The 16,345-nt window shown below is 40.4% G+C and overlaps 2 protein-coding genes across 2 annotated transcripts; both read left to right on the plus strand.

Moving 5' to 3' along the window:
* The first annotated feature begins 201 nt into the window (after positions 1-201).
* LOC109629649 (uncharacterized) lies at positions 202-2,957 on the plus strand. Its single transcript, XM_069512930.1, has 7 exons — positions 202-488; positions 578-722; positions 978-1,091; positions 1,211-1,355; positions 2,186-2,334; positions 2,432-2,565; positions 2,657-2,957. Exons 1-7 carry the CDS (start codon positions 380-382, stop codon positions 2,803-2,805), a joined length of 945 nt encoding a protein of 314 aa, XP_069369031.1. The 5' UTR covers positions 202-379; the 3' UTR covers positions 2,806-2,957.
* A 316-nt stretch (positions 2,958-3,273) lies between these two features.
* On the plus strand, positions 3,274-5,515 carry LOC109629637 (uncharacterized). Its single transcript, XM_020087406.2, has 7 exons — positions 3,274-3,462; positions 3,914-4,058; positions 4,199-4,312; positions 4,395-4,539; positions 4,670-4,818; positions 4,907-5,046; positions 5,131-5,515. The coding sequence occupies exons 1-7, from the start codon at positions 3,327-3,329 to the stop codon at positions 5,292-5,294; spliced, it is 993 nt and encodes a 330-aa protein (XP_019942965.2). The 5' UTR covers positions 3,274-3,326; the 3' UTR covers positions 5,295-5,515.
* The last annotated feature ends 10,830 nt before the right edge of the window (positions 5,516-16,345 follow it).

Genomic DNA, 16,345 nt, shown 5'->3' on the forward strand with positions numbered 1-16,345 from the left:
TCTATGGCCTCAAAATATTAAAAAAAATCTTCACCAAGTAAAATATATTAGTATACTAGTTTTCTTTTCATTGTCTGGTCCTTTAGCCTGGACTCTTCAGCCTTATTTTAACAACCGATCATCGTTTATGACAGGAGACTATAGTGCAGGGCCATAAAAAAGGATGACACATTATAGAGGTCTTATCTTTCATCCCAGATCAGACAATGATAGGTGCTGTTCTTTCACGGCTGCAGACACTGGACTAGATTTGTTCTAGAGTCAGAAAGAAGAAATATAAACTTTTTCAACCATAGATAGAAGATTTTTAAAGTACAAAGAAACTTTTGGGGGGTTTTTTGTGCCAAGTTAACCTCCTGTGGACTTTTACCCTCAGACCATGATGGTAAACCACAACTCGGCCCGCGTCGTGCTCATGTTTCTTGGATTGTTCATGTTTTTAGCCGCAATCACTTTAAACTCTCTTTCAGGATTTGGAGCTGAATCAGGTGAATATTTACCAAACCAGTTGAAAGCATAGTTTTGTAAATTACTGTGTGTGGAATAAATAAATGAAAGTGTGCTTAATTTGGTTCAGGTGTTTTCCAGCAGAGCACGGAAGATGTGACGCTGAAGTACACGACACAGTTCACTCCTGCACCGTGGGCTCTGTTTGTCTGGGATTTCACTTACTTTTGGATTTCTGCCATGTTTATATACTTTTTAGCGGGACTCTGCAGAAGGTAGGATTCTGCATTATTTCATAAAGGATAATTCTTCATAGCTGCTTCACACCTTCTATTTCTTCACACTTTTATCTCGTCCGCTTGTGCCAGAAATCACTTTACCTCGTCCGGAGGCAATTTAGTCTTCCTCCGTGCACTCACTTACATGTTGCAGATTGTTCTGGCATTGTATGAAAGACACATTATTTCCCCAGATTGTTTGCTTTGGTGTATTTCTCCTCCCTCCAACAATATTATCCCTGCTCCCTGCAGGACTGCTTACGACTGGTTGTACACCACGCCTGCACTGCTGCCCTACGGATTCCATATCTCTATTATCGTCAACATTTGCTTGAACATCACGTGGCTGTTTTTATTTGACAGAGAGTGAGTGTGCACATTCACTTTGGTCGCCCACACATACACACACTTTTTCTAAAAAGATTACAAACTGTATTTTTTTTCATTCAAAGCAGCTTAAAAGTCAGTTTTTCTGTTTATTTCAGGTTGCTGCTGCCAGCACTGATAACCTCAGCCCTGATGACACTCACTGATTACTTCCTTCTCTTCTTCTCCTGTCATGGACTGAAGATCTACGGAGCCTGGTTGAACAAATATCACAACACAGACCTCTGGCTCATCAGAATATTGGTAACATTAAAACCATTTCCAGGTTGTAGCATCTATATCTCGTCATGTGTTCTTCTGAAAATGTCAAGCTACTCCTTTAAAGTCACATCCTCTTTGCTAAGTCCCACTGCACACTGCTGATATAAGGTTTCAAGGCCTCTGGCGGCTCCTTCAGCCACATCTGAAGAGCAAATCCTCACCAAATCATTCAGGGCCACCGTGTTTGTGCCGAAGCCGACTGTTGTCTGAGATTAGGGAGCTACAGAAGCACCGGAGTCCGGCCACAGCAAACTTTGAGATTGGTTTCCAGGCCCTCTTTGCATTAATTTTTGACTTAAAATAACAGGTGACAGATGAAGTTGTGTCTACAGTAAACTGCTTTTAAATCTTACTGAGAAATTCTTGATGATCAGATGCAGTTGTCACATTTGAAAACATCCTCTGAGATTTTATAACCTAACAATCAATGAAAAAAGATTGAAAAATATTAAAGATTGGATGAAAATAATTCTTTAAGGAGATATATTTGTGTTATTGATTGAAAAGGTTTACATGCTTTCTTCCCATTGCTGCAGCTCCTCTTTTCAGCCTCTGTCTGAAACGCTTGGTTTAAGCTCCTGTCTCTTTAAGGCCCGCCCCCAATGAGGCCCACTCTGCAGTGATTGGTCAACTGCTTCCAGCGCATGTAGGAAATATTGACTTTGCACCAGAATAGCCATTCATGATGCATGTTATGCAAAACTATGCAGTTTGTACTTTTTAACTTTGCAGACCTTTTACAATCACAGAAAAAGGAAACTGAAAATGAGTCATATGTCTCTGCTAATTTTCGTAATCCTTGTGCTGATCAGGTGCAGAATGGAGTGGCTGTGTATGCAACATGGGGGGCGCTCTCCACTTTCCTCAACCTGACGGTATATTTACAGTATCAGACAGAAACATCCAGATGTAGCTGTGCCCTGCTGCCGCTGCTGCTGCTTCTCATGCAGCTGTCCGCCTGGTGAGCCAGACTCCCTGCTGGGTTATGTCGTTTACCTGTCGGCTGTTTTTTCATCACCCGAGCGAAGGAAGACAAAACTTCTCTCGTTGTTTCCCAGGTTTCTGTTAGAGAACTTCTACCTGGATGAGCATGTGCGTTATATTGTGACCATCTACCCCGTGGTCATCCTGTGGCTGACCGGCACCCTGAACAACTCCAGCTCTCTTGAACACCTCGTTTACATTTTTACAGGTGATGCTTCATCCTTTTTCCTTCTCTGGGATTAATTTAATTTTTCTCTTTGCACTGTTTATTAATTACATATATTTGATTTTTTCTTTAGTGTTGAGCCTGGCTATTTCCTGCATCATGTTTGTGGCACGCGTCGCTCTGGTCACATGGAAGCACCACAAACGGCCACTCTACACAGACACTGGACCCAATATGTCGCCTGTACAGATCGCCTTGACACAGAGAAAAATCTTTCTTTGAATATTATCTTTGAAGCATTTTGCATTTTCAGTATTTTTTTAAGTTTACGATGTTACAACACAATTGATGCTGAAATTGATGTGTAATTGTTGCTGACAAAAATAATGCACAGCTTTTTGAACTAAATGAAATAAACGTTTTAAATGAAAACTTTTAAATTTCGTGTTTGTCTCCGTAAATATAATTGAATAAATTACATTGAACAAATGGTGGGCACATAAGAAAGTGATTGTAAGAATATAAGCAGAGATCAAATAGAACAAAGGTTATTAGAATTGCAGTTGATAATAACTTAACCCTTTCTATCTAAGTTGTATCAAAGAGATATCTTAACTCACACACACACACACAAACACACACACACACACACACACACACTTGTTGTGTATCATAATCACAGCAAAAGTGTGTGTGTGTAATCAAGGTGATATCGTAAAGTACAGTTCATGCAGCGAATCAAAGTCCGATAGATCAGATTGTGGTGACAAACGTTGCGTCTTGCAGTCTCCTGAGCCGACACCATGAAGATGTCTGTCCTCTCTCTGACAAACTGTGACTATATGGTGATACATGAGTGCAGCATCGTCCTGGCTGCCCTCAGTCAGGTGACCTCTGACATCTTCTTCAGTCTGGCGAGGGACGGCAATGTGCCCAATGGTGAGTGACCTAACCTCCGCTGAACCCTTCCACCAGTCAGAGGGTTGAATTCAGAGCATGCGAGGACTGAATTTAAAGGTTTTGATAAGAGGGTGATATGTCATTGTGTGTGTGTGTTGTTGTGATTAATGCACATTAAATGGCACTAAAGTTTATATAGATTTGAAGGTTTTCAGGGGCATGTTTTGAAAGTATCACACTCATTTTATTGTGTTCTTCTTACTGACAGACCTTTGCCCTGACAGTAACATGATATTTGTGCCAGCTGTTACCCTGGATGGAAGCCAAATAAAACCAAGTCATATAAAAACAACTAGTCCGTCACATGAAATGGAGAGAGTGTATTTGAAGTGGACAAATGAAAACAGGTTGATTACAGATGTGTTGTGCTGTCTGGACTCTTTTCATAAACTCCATTCGGGGATTAATCTGTATCCGTCTCGGCCCTCAGCTGTGTTTCAGACCTCGTCCAGGAATGTGTCCGAAACCTTCCCCCTGGAGGTGACGATGGACTGGTGGTCGGAATTCTACTGGATTATGATTGACTTCTGGTCACATGCTTGGCTCATATACGCAGTGGTCAGCCTGTTCAAAAGGTAGAGAGGATATTGTGCTTGAAACTCATGAAAGGTGAAAAAAGAAGGAATGGTTGACAAGAGCTTCTCCGAGGATTTAAAGTGAGTGTAGACACAATCAATGGTTGTTGCCATAACCATATATATTGTTTCCTCTTCAGAAATGTCCCCGGTCCCGGGTTTCCAAATCACGAAATCCACCCTCCAGTGTTTTACCTGATATGGACCATCATTAATATTGTGAGAATATGCAGCATGTCTCTGTGGGACAGCCAGTAAGTTACGTCCAATGCTCCACACATAAACACACAGCAACACAGTCCATCCAGTGTTTACAGCTGTTTCTCTTTTCCACAGCGATTTCCTCGGAGTAGTTTTCCTCAGATGGATTCTCCCCGTCCTCAGCTTCTTCATGCTCTTCATGTCCTACTCGAACCTCGACACGCACAAATCCTGGCTCGCCATCAACAACCCCAGTGTGATCCCGTGGACACGCTACTTGGTGAGGCTGAACTAAAAGGTCACTGGTGGAACTGGTGCCTCAGTGAAAGGCTGAGGGTCCTCTGCAGTGGAATCCTTGGTCAAATTTACCATTTCCCCATCATCAGTTAATGAATGTGTTTTATCATCAGACCCAGAACGGGCTGGCAATGTTTGCCTGGTGGTCTCTCTTGGATGCTGTGGTGGGTCTGGGCATAGTGTTCAAGTACAAACATGCCATGTCGGACCCACCGGTCAGCACCGGCGTTCTCACCATGATCTCCCTCTGCGCCATAACCTGGTGAGGACAGAAATACCGCAGACTTGAATGAATGTCTGATTAACTTTTTTTGGTTGTAAGAGAAGTAAATGATGTTTACTCCCCTCAGGTTCATCCTGGAGAACTCCCTGTTTACCAAATACTTGCGCCACACGTTTAGCGTTTACCCCCTTCTCGTCCTGAGCCTGGGTGCAATGTTCACCAGGAGCTACCGTGTCCACGACATCTCTGCAAACACAATCTACTGCGGTGAGAAGGAAAGAAGTAAAACGCACAAATGGTCTAATTTGTCTATTTTATTGTCAACGTTTACACTGAGTTTTTGGTCTCTAGGGTTCCTCATGCTCCTGATGACCGTCATGAGTCTCGTCCATCTGATCTCCTCGTGTTTGTACACGAATAAGTCGATAAACCCTGCTGCTCCAGAGCTCTGTGTGAAATCTGAGGCCTGTGTGACGGTGTGCAAACTGGAGGGGACCATGAAGCAAGAAGTTTGAACCGACATCAGCTCTCTGCAAAAATCTGGCTTCATCTGATGAAAAACAAAAAAAACCACAATGAAATAAATGAATTTGTCTGAAAGTGTGGACATTTATTCCAACAGTGACCTTTCATCCACTGGTCAGACTGTGCACTGCACATTAATAAACTAAAGGGGGCAGCAAATACTCACTTCACACTGAGAATGTGAGGAGACAATAAAAAGCTCTGTTAGACCACAAGATGGCGCAGTGGTTCAAGTATTTGTTTGTTTAAAATCCAATCTAAAATCACTTTATATGGAAAAACACATAAATTATACTTGTCACATACTTTTTATTCTTTATTTTGTTACTATAGTCAGTCTATTCATGATGTGCTTTATACTTATGTATTATATATTTACTTAAAACAGAATTTCATCACTTGAAACGAATCCTAAACAACTTAAAGAAAGTACACAAAGCACATTATCAAGTGTGGTTCATATTATTTGAGTATTTCTGATACCTAATTTAATGCAGGAACCAGAAATTCCCAACGCACCAGCAAGAGGTTAAAATAAACCATGACACTATTTTTCCCACTAAAAATAATGACATCTTCTCAAATGATGAACAACAAAAGTTTCTGACACACTTCCTCTCTCCATGTGTGTGTGTGTGTGATGTGATGCAGCTCAGACTCTCACACATGCTTCTAAGTGGTCTCCTTCTTGCTGCGGCTTAAAGAATGGAATATCAAACAAGCCTGTCGGCTGTGGAGAGGAGCTGCACGACCTTTGATGAGGACGATGAGCTGAATTGAACCGAACATCAGATGAAAGCAGCAGGGGAAGAAGAGAAAAAAAAACACATGACGACAGAGATGCAGTGAACGTGCCCTTGTATGGACACATTCACTGTACATCTGAATACATTGATCCCCATATGTAGCACAAATGAAGAGAACACATGACGCTAACTGGTTCTTGGTTGGTTATATTCATATGCAGGATACGTCCCTTTGATTTTTTCTTGATTGATTTAAAACAGACTTCATGCAAACCCTTGTTTTGTTTCCCCCTGCTGTTGCTGTTGTGTCACTTTGGTGTTTACAGATATTATTTTGGAAAATTGCCTCAGTGGGTGGACGTCTGTGACCCCCGATTGTAAAAACAGGTTGTCAATTCATCCGGTGAAAACGCTGCACAGCGTAATTATCTCCGGCTTCATAACACAGGGCTTCAGGGTCATCGCAGAAAGAGGTCAACTCAGAGCACATTGGAGAGAATAATTTATTCCAAATGTGTTCACTGTAATTTAGTTTCATGAGCATGTGCTGTTTTTTCAATTTTGATGGAATAAAATATTCTAATTTCAGGACTCACAGAGCTGCTGGTAGTGATGGTGAGGCCAAATCTGTCTGAGGTGGATCTCAATCTTTTTGACTTCATAAGAAAATGTGTGAGAAAAGTTTCTTTTATATGTTGTTTAAAAACCATAATGACACACAAACACACAAACACACACCTCTACACACAACACTTTAACTATAACACACTATTCACACTGCACGCACAGCTGTCAGGGTTCAGTGTTCTGCCCAAGGACACTGACCGGAGGACCCAGGGATTGAACCTCCAACTTGATTAGTGGTCGACCCGCTCTACCTCCTGAGGTTCAACTCAGCCTTGAACAAAATATTCTTCCTTTCCTACCAACCTTGGCAAATGCAATAAAAACAAACAAAGTTCCCTATGTGGTGCAGGAAGGTTTTTCATAATTCATCGAGCAAGAAGACACGAAAAGAAATTGAGGATATTTTAACAAAATCTCGTTGGCGACGGGACAATAGAAGAAGAAATTAATTGAATTGAGCTCACACTACAAATAAAAACTGTCGTCCTCTGCAGTGGCATTAAGCCAAGGATGTTTTTCTGTCTTTCATATAGATCATATTTCAAACCAGAATGACTCTCAGTGGAGCGCACACCTCAGTCAAGGCCCAAGTCCCCTTATGAAACCACTCTCAAATGATCCGTATCCAAATTGCACACGCTCATATATCAATCCCATAGTTATTCTCTGAGAAACCAAATATCACAATGTTAACGAAAGTGAAAACAATGCCTGAATCTACTGCTGATATGGATTCACACCAGAATTTAATGTACATATATGACAAAATAAACTCACAGGCAAGAGTTGAAATGATTGGTAGCTTAATCAGTTAGAGGATTGATTAGCAATTATCTGATAATCAATTAATCAAACATATAACAATCTGAAAATTGATCTTCCATGACAGAAATTCCCCATTAAACACGTCACCATCTTCTCAACTTGGGCCTGGAATAGTTTTAAACATAAAAATATATCATCCGTGTAATCTTAAGTAACTTCCAGTTGAGTTAACAACATAATGCATCAGCTCAGTAGGTCAAACATAAGATTAGCTTAGCTCCAGTTATCTTACAATAAAGTGATGAAAAAAGAGAAGACAATGAGATTCCCTCACACCATTTATTAATCAGTGTTAGATTACACAGGTCCAATCACATTTTCTTCCAAACCTAGTTTCTATTATTCCCTCCCTGGAAAAAATTCCATCCCTGTTCCATATATAATAAATAACTACGTTTGTTCAAAGTAATTTAAAGATATCAGGTGATACCACATTTCAAAAAGTGGCTGCAGAGTCCATTAAATTGCTTCATGGGTGTGACTCCTGCACATATTGGACTGTGGCGTTATCACATCGTTCCTCCGGAGCTCCGAGGCTAAATCCTTCCCGGAGTGAAACACTGGGGGGCAAATGTTGAATGAATAGAAGAAATTGGGGTGTCTTACCATCTTGGCAGCCTTGTAATTGTTTCTGTACTCTCCAAAGACTCTTTCTCTCCCCATAAGAGAAATAACCTAGATATGCAAATGTGTATCCCCAATTAATTCAATTCATATAATTATGCATAGGGAAGAGATTGGGATGGAGAGGAAGTCGAACCTCGTGCCAACTCGTCCTCCCACTCGAGCCCCTCACTGTGCGGGGTACAGCTAAATTAACTCAGAGTTTCCAAACACGCTCGGCTTCACAGATGAGTATCAACTAACCCTAATGTTTTAACGAGTGGTCTTCAGCCTTTTGGGTATCGACAAACAGCTAGGCGGTGGTAACAATCGATACAAGCAGAGGTAGAAATGCCCCCGACTGAATATACATAAACATGAATTTATGACCCAGTTTGCTGTGTTTCAAAATGTTTTAATCTAAAATACAGTTTTGCTTTGACCTTTAGGTTATCAGATTTCCCTGTGTGTTCTCCCAGCATGATTTATGCCTCATCAGCTCCTCTGAAAGAGCGGCTGATTAAGACTGTCACCAGGAAGCTGCTGCTTCATTTGTGAAATCAGTCGAGATCAATGACTCTTCATTCTTTGTTCTTTGTTGGGGAAAGTCTTTGTTTTATGCTCTATTAAATTCAGAAGCGGCTAAAGAGAGGCTCAGTTTTCAGGACTCATTTAGAAAACAACAAAAGGGGAATTGTTAGAAGGAGCAGAATATTTATGAAATCAGAAATGTCACGTGAAATGAAGGAAATTGTATTAACCAACCTTGGCCTGATAAAAGTAATATATTTATTTGGAGAGTGGTTGGTTTAATAAACCATAGCCAGCAATCGTATTTCAAATGTTTCTCAATAAAAATCAGTATCATATGACTCAGGTTTTATTTATAAGGGATGCAACAGGATATTATATCTATTATATTATTATTATTTGCAGTTTAAATAATACGTTTAGTTGTTTCTCAGCAGTATTTTAGCTCCAGGAGTCTCCGAACTTACTTAACAATACTGGAATACAACACAGGTAACAACACAGTCAAGGCACCACTTTGAATACAGAGGATACAGAACATCTCAGGTCTGTACTGAGACTCTAACAAATGAGTTTTGAATAAATCAATTTCTATTCCACTGCTTCAACATATTAAACAGCAACAACAGCAGCAGCAGCAGCAACGTGTTGAAGTGTGACATACCGGCTTTCGCTGGAAGCAAACAAACTTCAACAACCCTAAAATAATACAACAGCGGCACAGTGAAGCCAATTAGCTTGGCAAGACAATTAGAATATATGTAAATGCTTTGAATTAATTAATCCCATGACACAGTTACACTAATTAGCAAGTAATCCCCGACTCCTATCATTCCGTATTTAAGACCAACCAGACTCAGTCCAGACACGGGGACGGTCGACGCCAAAGAGTGAGATCTGTAGAATAATTATTACTTTAAACGGATGATTTTTTAAAAACTAGATCTGACTAATTAGTTGGACGTTTTTTTTTTTTGTCAGTACAACACATTTCTGGGACACAGACAAACCAACAAGGAACTTGTTGATGTTAATCAAAAGATACAGACTTTAATTTACAGCTGTAATTAAGGGATTTGTAATTATGGAGAAGTATGTGAGTGGCTTTAAAAAGATAGAAATATGACTAACATGTTCACAGGCAGCATCACAAGCACATGAAACGTTTTCAGACTCTAATTTACAGATGCCTTTTTCTGTTTTCTGTTTTTAATTTTCTGTGTTTCGTTACTGAAAAATATAATATATGAAGCGCTCCATAATTCCATCAACAGGATTGTGTAGAGACCCAAACAGAGCAAAAATACCATGAAAGAGGAATTTGATGTCTGCAGAACACATGTAATATCCACCCAGTCAGGTAATAACCACAAACTGTATGGACCAGATGACAAAAATAAGTTAAACGACTTTCTGCAAAGGGTGCAGGAACCAGTTTTAACATCCTTGAGCAAATCTCGACCATATTCTCTCTTTGCTTCCTGAGAACTTGACACTCAATTAACTGCATCTACAAATCATGATGACAATTAAGATCATTTTTCTCCCCCGATCTGATCATGTTATTCTAGATGTAAGTGAAACTGTGTTTCCACTGATCACCTCAATATGTTTTTACATAATTAAAATTAATTTTGGTATCAAGGGAAATATCAGTACGGCTGTGGAATCTGTTTAAAAGCTGAATAACATGGTGAATAGCACTTTTGTAGAAGCAGTGGCAATGCAGGTACTGTAGTTTAAAGTTTCACATTATGTCACGTTAACTAGGTCTAACAATAAAAGAAGGACTGGGTGATGTAACTGTAGACTTCTGGTCATTTCCAGGATCAACACTACAGTCCATGTTGTGGACTCTGGAGGAAGTCAGGATCACCTTTCTAAATTGAACGTGTCACTGGTGACTTCATATTAAGCCTTTATACCAACAGGACAGCTGAAGGAGCTCAGACACTGAAAATAGGACAGTATACCCTCGTTGAATGGTGTCTGGCAGGGGCTCAATTTCAAGTATCTGACTCATTGTACCCCAAAGGTCCAGGGTCTCTGATTGCAGCAAATTACAGATTAAAGGGCCCTTCATACTGTCGCGCAAGTGTTCCCGGCGCTCTGGCTGCTGTCTGAGACGACATGTGATGTGCAGGGTCGGGGTGTGTGTGTGTAAGAATGTGTGTGTGTGTGTGAGTGTGTTATCGGAACGGCCAGCGAGCTCTTTTGCTTCCCGGCACTGTTTATCTTTCATAGACTGAGGTTAGAGGAGGTTTGGAGGGAATCAGAATCAGATACATGAAACCATGTGACAGTAAAACTACACACATATATAAACTGTATATAATATATATATATATATATATAATATTCCACTTCCTCCTGCTGTACAAAAATTAAGCTATAATCAATGTAGTTCAGGCACTTGATGGGATTCTATGAGAATTTCACTTGTTTTCAAAGCTGCTGCTTTTGTGTGTTGTCTTTTGTATTTTGCACAGGGGTCTTAGTTTGGTCCATGTCCCACCCATTAACATGGAGAAGGTGGGGTTTATGACCTATAATGCAGCTAGCCACCAGGGGGCTATCAACAGGGAGCTGTCATGTCGCCCATCTTTATATGCAGTCTGTGATAAACGCACCTTTTTCAATACATAGCTCATGTGTAACTTTGACGTCTCCCAGCTGCAGCAGAGCAACACCGTGACAAGTTATTACGATTCGAAGCAACACTTCTTCATTGTTCCACTTGAATATGCTAATGTCATTTTAAAGAAATATGAAGCTTCAGCCTGTTTTACCTTGGCCGGTCCCTGGGAGCGGTAGACTGATGGTTCCGCTCAGAGTTTCCTGGCGAACGACCTTGAGTGCTTTATTAATTTCCTTATTGTTTTTAGGGCAACACCTCCGGCTATCCACCTAAAAGATGAGTCGGGGGATCACTTGAGGCGTAAGATGTGAAATTAGACAATTTCCAGTTAAGCAGACTTCAACAGTTCATTAACTATTTCAATTATGAATTCTTGTTGAAGAATAATTAAATTAAAACGATCAAATTAGCTTTTGTTGTATGTGTGGGTTATTCTTTTTCAATTATTCTAAAGGGTTGTAATTATTTGAGGTATTCAGTGACAGGAGTTGGGTTAACGTTCAGTCTCGTCAGAATTATTTCACACAAAGTGGGAAAAAGGTGCATATATTCCACTCTGCTATAGTTTGAAGCTTCATTGACGCTTTAAAGTGATGAATACAGAGGAGATTATTGTGTCGAACAATTGCAATAAGTGTAATTGTGCAGTTGCGATGCTTAGAAAAACACTCTAACAAAAAATGGCATTTAACCACTTGAATTAAAGGCCTTATTTGAGATAATGACAAAATCATGTGGAACAATCAGATTCTCAGGTTCATTTCAGGGAAAAGAATCGTGGATTCATGTTTTGACAAACGTCTGTAAATGCCGCTCACTTCGGGAGTTAAATGACCGATTCAAGCACAGTGTTTTAAAAATACTTTGCGCTCGATGTGTCATCTCTGTAAAGGTGAGAATTAGACCGAAGGTGTCATCTGCAATTCAAAACTCAAGAAAGAGACAAGAAATCCTTTCTGCTCTCACATGCAATACATATATTTGAATTCCACATTTAAATGGACAGATATGAGTTCAGACCACGAGGGGAAAACAACAAACATCAGAGTCAGTCTAGTTTATGTGAGGAATCATGAAAAACAAAAGTTTGTTTACTGACAGCAATGCTGACAACAACACATCATATAGCCTGAAACTTTACAATAAGAAAACAGGAGCCTCATTCTATCTTTTACAGCATCTTGAAAATCCAGTAACATAGCAGCCGGCTACAGTACTCCCACTCTAGGAGAGTTCATGGTACCAGGCAGGGGTCAGAGCAATTTTTATCAAAATGATTGCTGCACAAACCTCCGTCCTCAATTTTACCTGAAAAGCATCTGAAGAGATGGAATGAAAGACTGTGATCATCAGCGACAACTTAAGAGAGGAAATAAAGAGGAAACGTTCAGATCGAGAGGAGTCTGATATAAGTCACAAGTCAAAGAAAGATGTGAGTGTTTGTGCCTGTGTGTCAATTTTAGCTATACAGCAGCTTTACATGCCAGTGTAATAAAAATATCATATTATCATTATTATATATTAACATTTATATATATAAGACTAAAAGAAAATGTATGTGAAGTCTCTTTTCATGAGGTGTTTATTAAAACATGTATATTCAATCAGGTCATGGACGAATCTTTATTTAACATTGTGAGATACATTTTTGCTGATTTATACTTTCACACTGAATCAACCTTACGAACACACCTTTTACACATTCTGTACAATTTTGGAGCATTTTGTTGATTTTCAGGAATTTCTGCTGCCTGCTTGTGTCGGCTTGTCAGACGGGACCTCCACTCCTCCGTCTTCCCAAGTCACTGAATGGCTCCTTCTCTCCTTTCATGCACCGGGGCCGTTGCTGCTTGCCTCAGCACATCACGCCCTGACACCTTGCTTGTTGGAACCTACTCCTGCTTTGCAAGCGACACTGACACACTGCCATGCTGTAATTAGGTGTGGGTGGTACAGTGCAGACAGATATCGTTAATGTTCAAGGACGAGTGACAGTGGAGCCTGACAGTATCAACCTTGTCTGAGGAACAGAGGAGGACTTTGTGCAGGTTCATGTTTAAATAATTTGCCTTTTTCACATTTAGCCCTCCACTTTATTGATGGTTACCTCATAGGATCTTTGTGGTTTGGGTATTTAAATCTGCATTTAACGCACATATTGTTCTACTGAATATTTAACAACACTACAGTTACACAAAGTGGCCGCCGGCTGCTCTTCTCTATTATATTCGGAACCAATTAAGTCTCTGAACGAGTCAATAACTCGTGTCACCGCTCCACCACCAGGTTTCTCCACGAGGGCTTCGACACATCTAGACATACGGCTCACATGTGACCTTCATGTGATCACAGGGCAAACAGAAAGCCCATTAAAAGTGAAACACAACATTTCTCTGTGTTCAACATTCAATCAATCATTGCACGATTACAGCAGTTCCAAGTGGAACCACTGGATTTATGTGGCAGGTTTATCAGCAAACGACCCTGATCCAAGACTGCATCACATTTTTTTTCTCTATTCCCTCTCTCTCTCTCTGGTCATTTTCCAGGAGCAGTGACATAAGGTAATAGTTGCTGACAGTGTTAAATTCTGGTTGTGATAGGAATAATTGATGACTGGCTATTTATGGGGATGAAACCGGTCTGGCGGGACAAGGTCAGGGATGTGATTTACAGAAATGTGCCCAGTGGGAAAAAAACCCCACCTTTCATTGCCTTGAACAAGGGAACATAGGGGAGGAATTGAAGACGCATGCATCTGCGCAATGTGACAGAGTGAAATGCTAAGCTTGATTACTGCTCACACTTTTTCTTTTCTGTGCAAAAACTGAGACAAAGCAACACGATGTGGGACCTTCCAGAGCTTTCATCTAAGCTAACTGCGGTGTACTTTCATCCGTGCTGCACGGAGAGTAAATAGCTGGAAGCGCAAGTATGTCATCTGTTTTAATCAGGGACCGCTTTGCACTGACACTTCAAATTGGTTGCAATAATGCCTTTATAGCCCAGTAATTAGCGTGAAACAATTTTTGCAAGACAGGTTGCTGAGCAGCTGCTGCACGAGCAACTGCTGAGCTGATTTGATTTTGTGCATCAGCATCACCTGTAACAGGAAGTTCAAGGAGGAGGAGGAGGAGGTGAAGGGCACCACTGCTACGTAAAGATTTTTCCTGAGAAAGGGAAGGGGGGGGGGTGATGTGATAAACTCCAACCTGCGTGCAGCTGCATATTTCATGGTTACTTAATCAGATGCACTCACCCTCCTCAAGCAGATGTTTCAAACAAATCCCAGGGATTAGGGGGAAGTGAGTGTTAGCACAGGCAACAATTAGATAGACACTCACGGCAGCCTCAGAGGTGGCTGAGGTAAAGGAGGTGGCTGGTGGGTGCGGATGACATTTGCATTAGCTGAAATCCAGGTACATGCATGCAGAGGGCTGTTAACGTGCAAGTTGTACAGGATTTCCAACGATTAGTTCATGATGAAGCCCCTGTGGTGTCAATCGTGGAGCTGCAACAACAACTTTATACGGCTTTTCATTTACTATCACTTACTGTAGGGCCCCATTGTGCGTATGTGATACTAAACAACCAGTCTACAGTCGGGGTATTGGTGCTGCATCAGCCTGTGTTATAGGACAGCTGGATGTCATTACCATCACAGTGAGTGGCTGGCAGTTGAGAGTCTGATAGGAATTAAAGATCTTTTTTAAGATCAGCCTCCCCCGAGTCCGTCCCTTCTCTTTATACAGCTACAAGTCTGTTGACGAGGAAAGTGATTAACATTAATAGGAGAGATCATTTTGTTTTTCGAAATCAAAACATCTTTAAAGCAATTTTTGAGTGGACAGATGGTTTGCTAAACAGTCACACGGTGTTCTGGTCTCTCCCTGCAGGAAGGTGATGATTTAATTAAATGTAACATGCAGGGAGGTTTTCTCAGGACAAAGCATCCCACTGGATATTCAAACACAATGTGATTATAAGTTGTGCATATGGTCAATACATAATGAGATTGGAATTGTATTTTTTTGCAAGAAACAGCGATTGGGAAGATTCACTTGCTAACATTTGATGATTGACACAAAACACAGCTGAGAACAAAGGAAAATGCTTTTTGTTTTTGGACAAAACGGAAATCTAAAAGGAATGATTACACTGCAGGGGAAGTAAAGGTTTGATTTTCTACTCTGAGAAAAAGATAAATACCAAATCTGATGGTAGTGCTTTGCAGAAACGTCAGGTCATGGGGAAAAAGGACAAAGAAACACATCTTTGCAGGAATAAACTGTTTTTGGCATTTGTACTGATACCAAGTAAAAAATATAGATTATTTACAGATAAATCAATAATTTATATTGTAGGTATTGATTTCTGTTTGTGCCATTTGGTGCAGCTTGATGGAATTTCAGGGGACTTTTGAGCCTGGGCCGCCCACAAACACAAAATGTTTTACCGCAGATTTGTCTCACATCTCACATACAGCCACTTTAGGTTCACATCAAGATTACACCTTGCTGAGAGCTTCTCACGTTATCCCCAAAAAAGGCTCACATTAATGTTGGGATATACTCAGGCCACATTTGCTGTTTTACAAGTGGACCACTTTAGGCTCACGTCCATTTTGCATGGGTCACAAGACGAACACAAGTGCCGCACTCAATGTGCCTGAAGTGACCCAAGTCTGTATGTTATCTGGAAGGAGGTTTGAGCTCTTTGTCTGAGTGTCATTCTGGTTAAACATATATGCAAGAGAATATGTTTTGTTACAACAGAAACCAATTGTAATACAAAACAACAGCACTGGAGCCTTTGTACTCAACATCTCACGAGACCATGAAACTATACTTTCATACTTCATTATACTGCATAATATTGTCAGGTTTTACTACTATTTAACAAACACACACAGTAGTATGCTGTATGTAGAATATTGTACGTACAGGGGAGGGAGGATGTTCATGGTGTTCTGCAAACATCCTGTACACAGTCATTGTCACATTGAGTCAACCTTACGTAAATATATTTTACTCATTCAATTTCAAATTTTGAACAATCTGAAGAAACTTGA

Source organism: Paralichthys olivaceus, chromosome 17, assembly GCF_024713975.1.
Source record: "Paralichthys olivaceus isolate ysfri-2021 chromosome 17, ASM2471397v2, whole genome shotgun sequence".
Lineage (NCBI taxonomy): Eukaryota > Metazoa > Chordata > Actinopteri > Pleuronectiformes > Paralichthyidae > Paralichthys > Paralichthys olivaceus.

Bases quoted from the DNA above. Each gene is read 5' to 3' on its own strand.
- LOC109629637 (XM_020087406.2), top strand. From the start codon at position 3,327: ATGAAGATGTCTGTCCTCTCTCTGACAAACTGTGACTATATGGTGATA. The intron at 4,313-4,394 runs GTAAGTTACGTC...TCTTTTCCACAG, and splicing joins ATGTCTCTGTGGGACAGCCA to CGATTTCCTCGGAGTAGTTT. The intron at 4,819-4,906 runs GTGAGGACAGAA...TACTCCCCTCAG, and splicing joins TCCCTCTGCGCCATAACCTG to GTTCATCCTGGAGAACTCCC.
- LOC109629649 (XM_069512930.1), top strand. From the start codon at position 380: ATGATGGTAAACCACAACTCGGCCCGCGTCGTGCTCATGTTTCTTGGA. The intron at 1,092-1,210 runs GTGAGTGTGCAC...TGTTTATTTCAG, and splicing joins CTGTTTTTATTTGACAGAGA to GTTGCTGCTGCCAGCACTGA. The intron at 2,335-2,431 runs GTGAGCCAGACT...GTTGTTTCCCAG, and splicing joins CTCATGCAGCTGTCCGCCTG to GTTTCTGTTAGAGAACTTCT.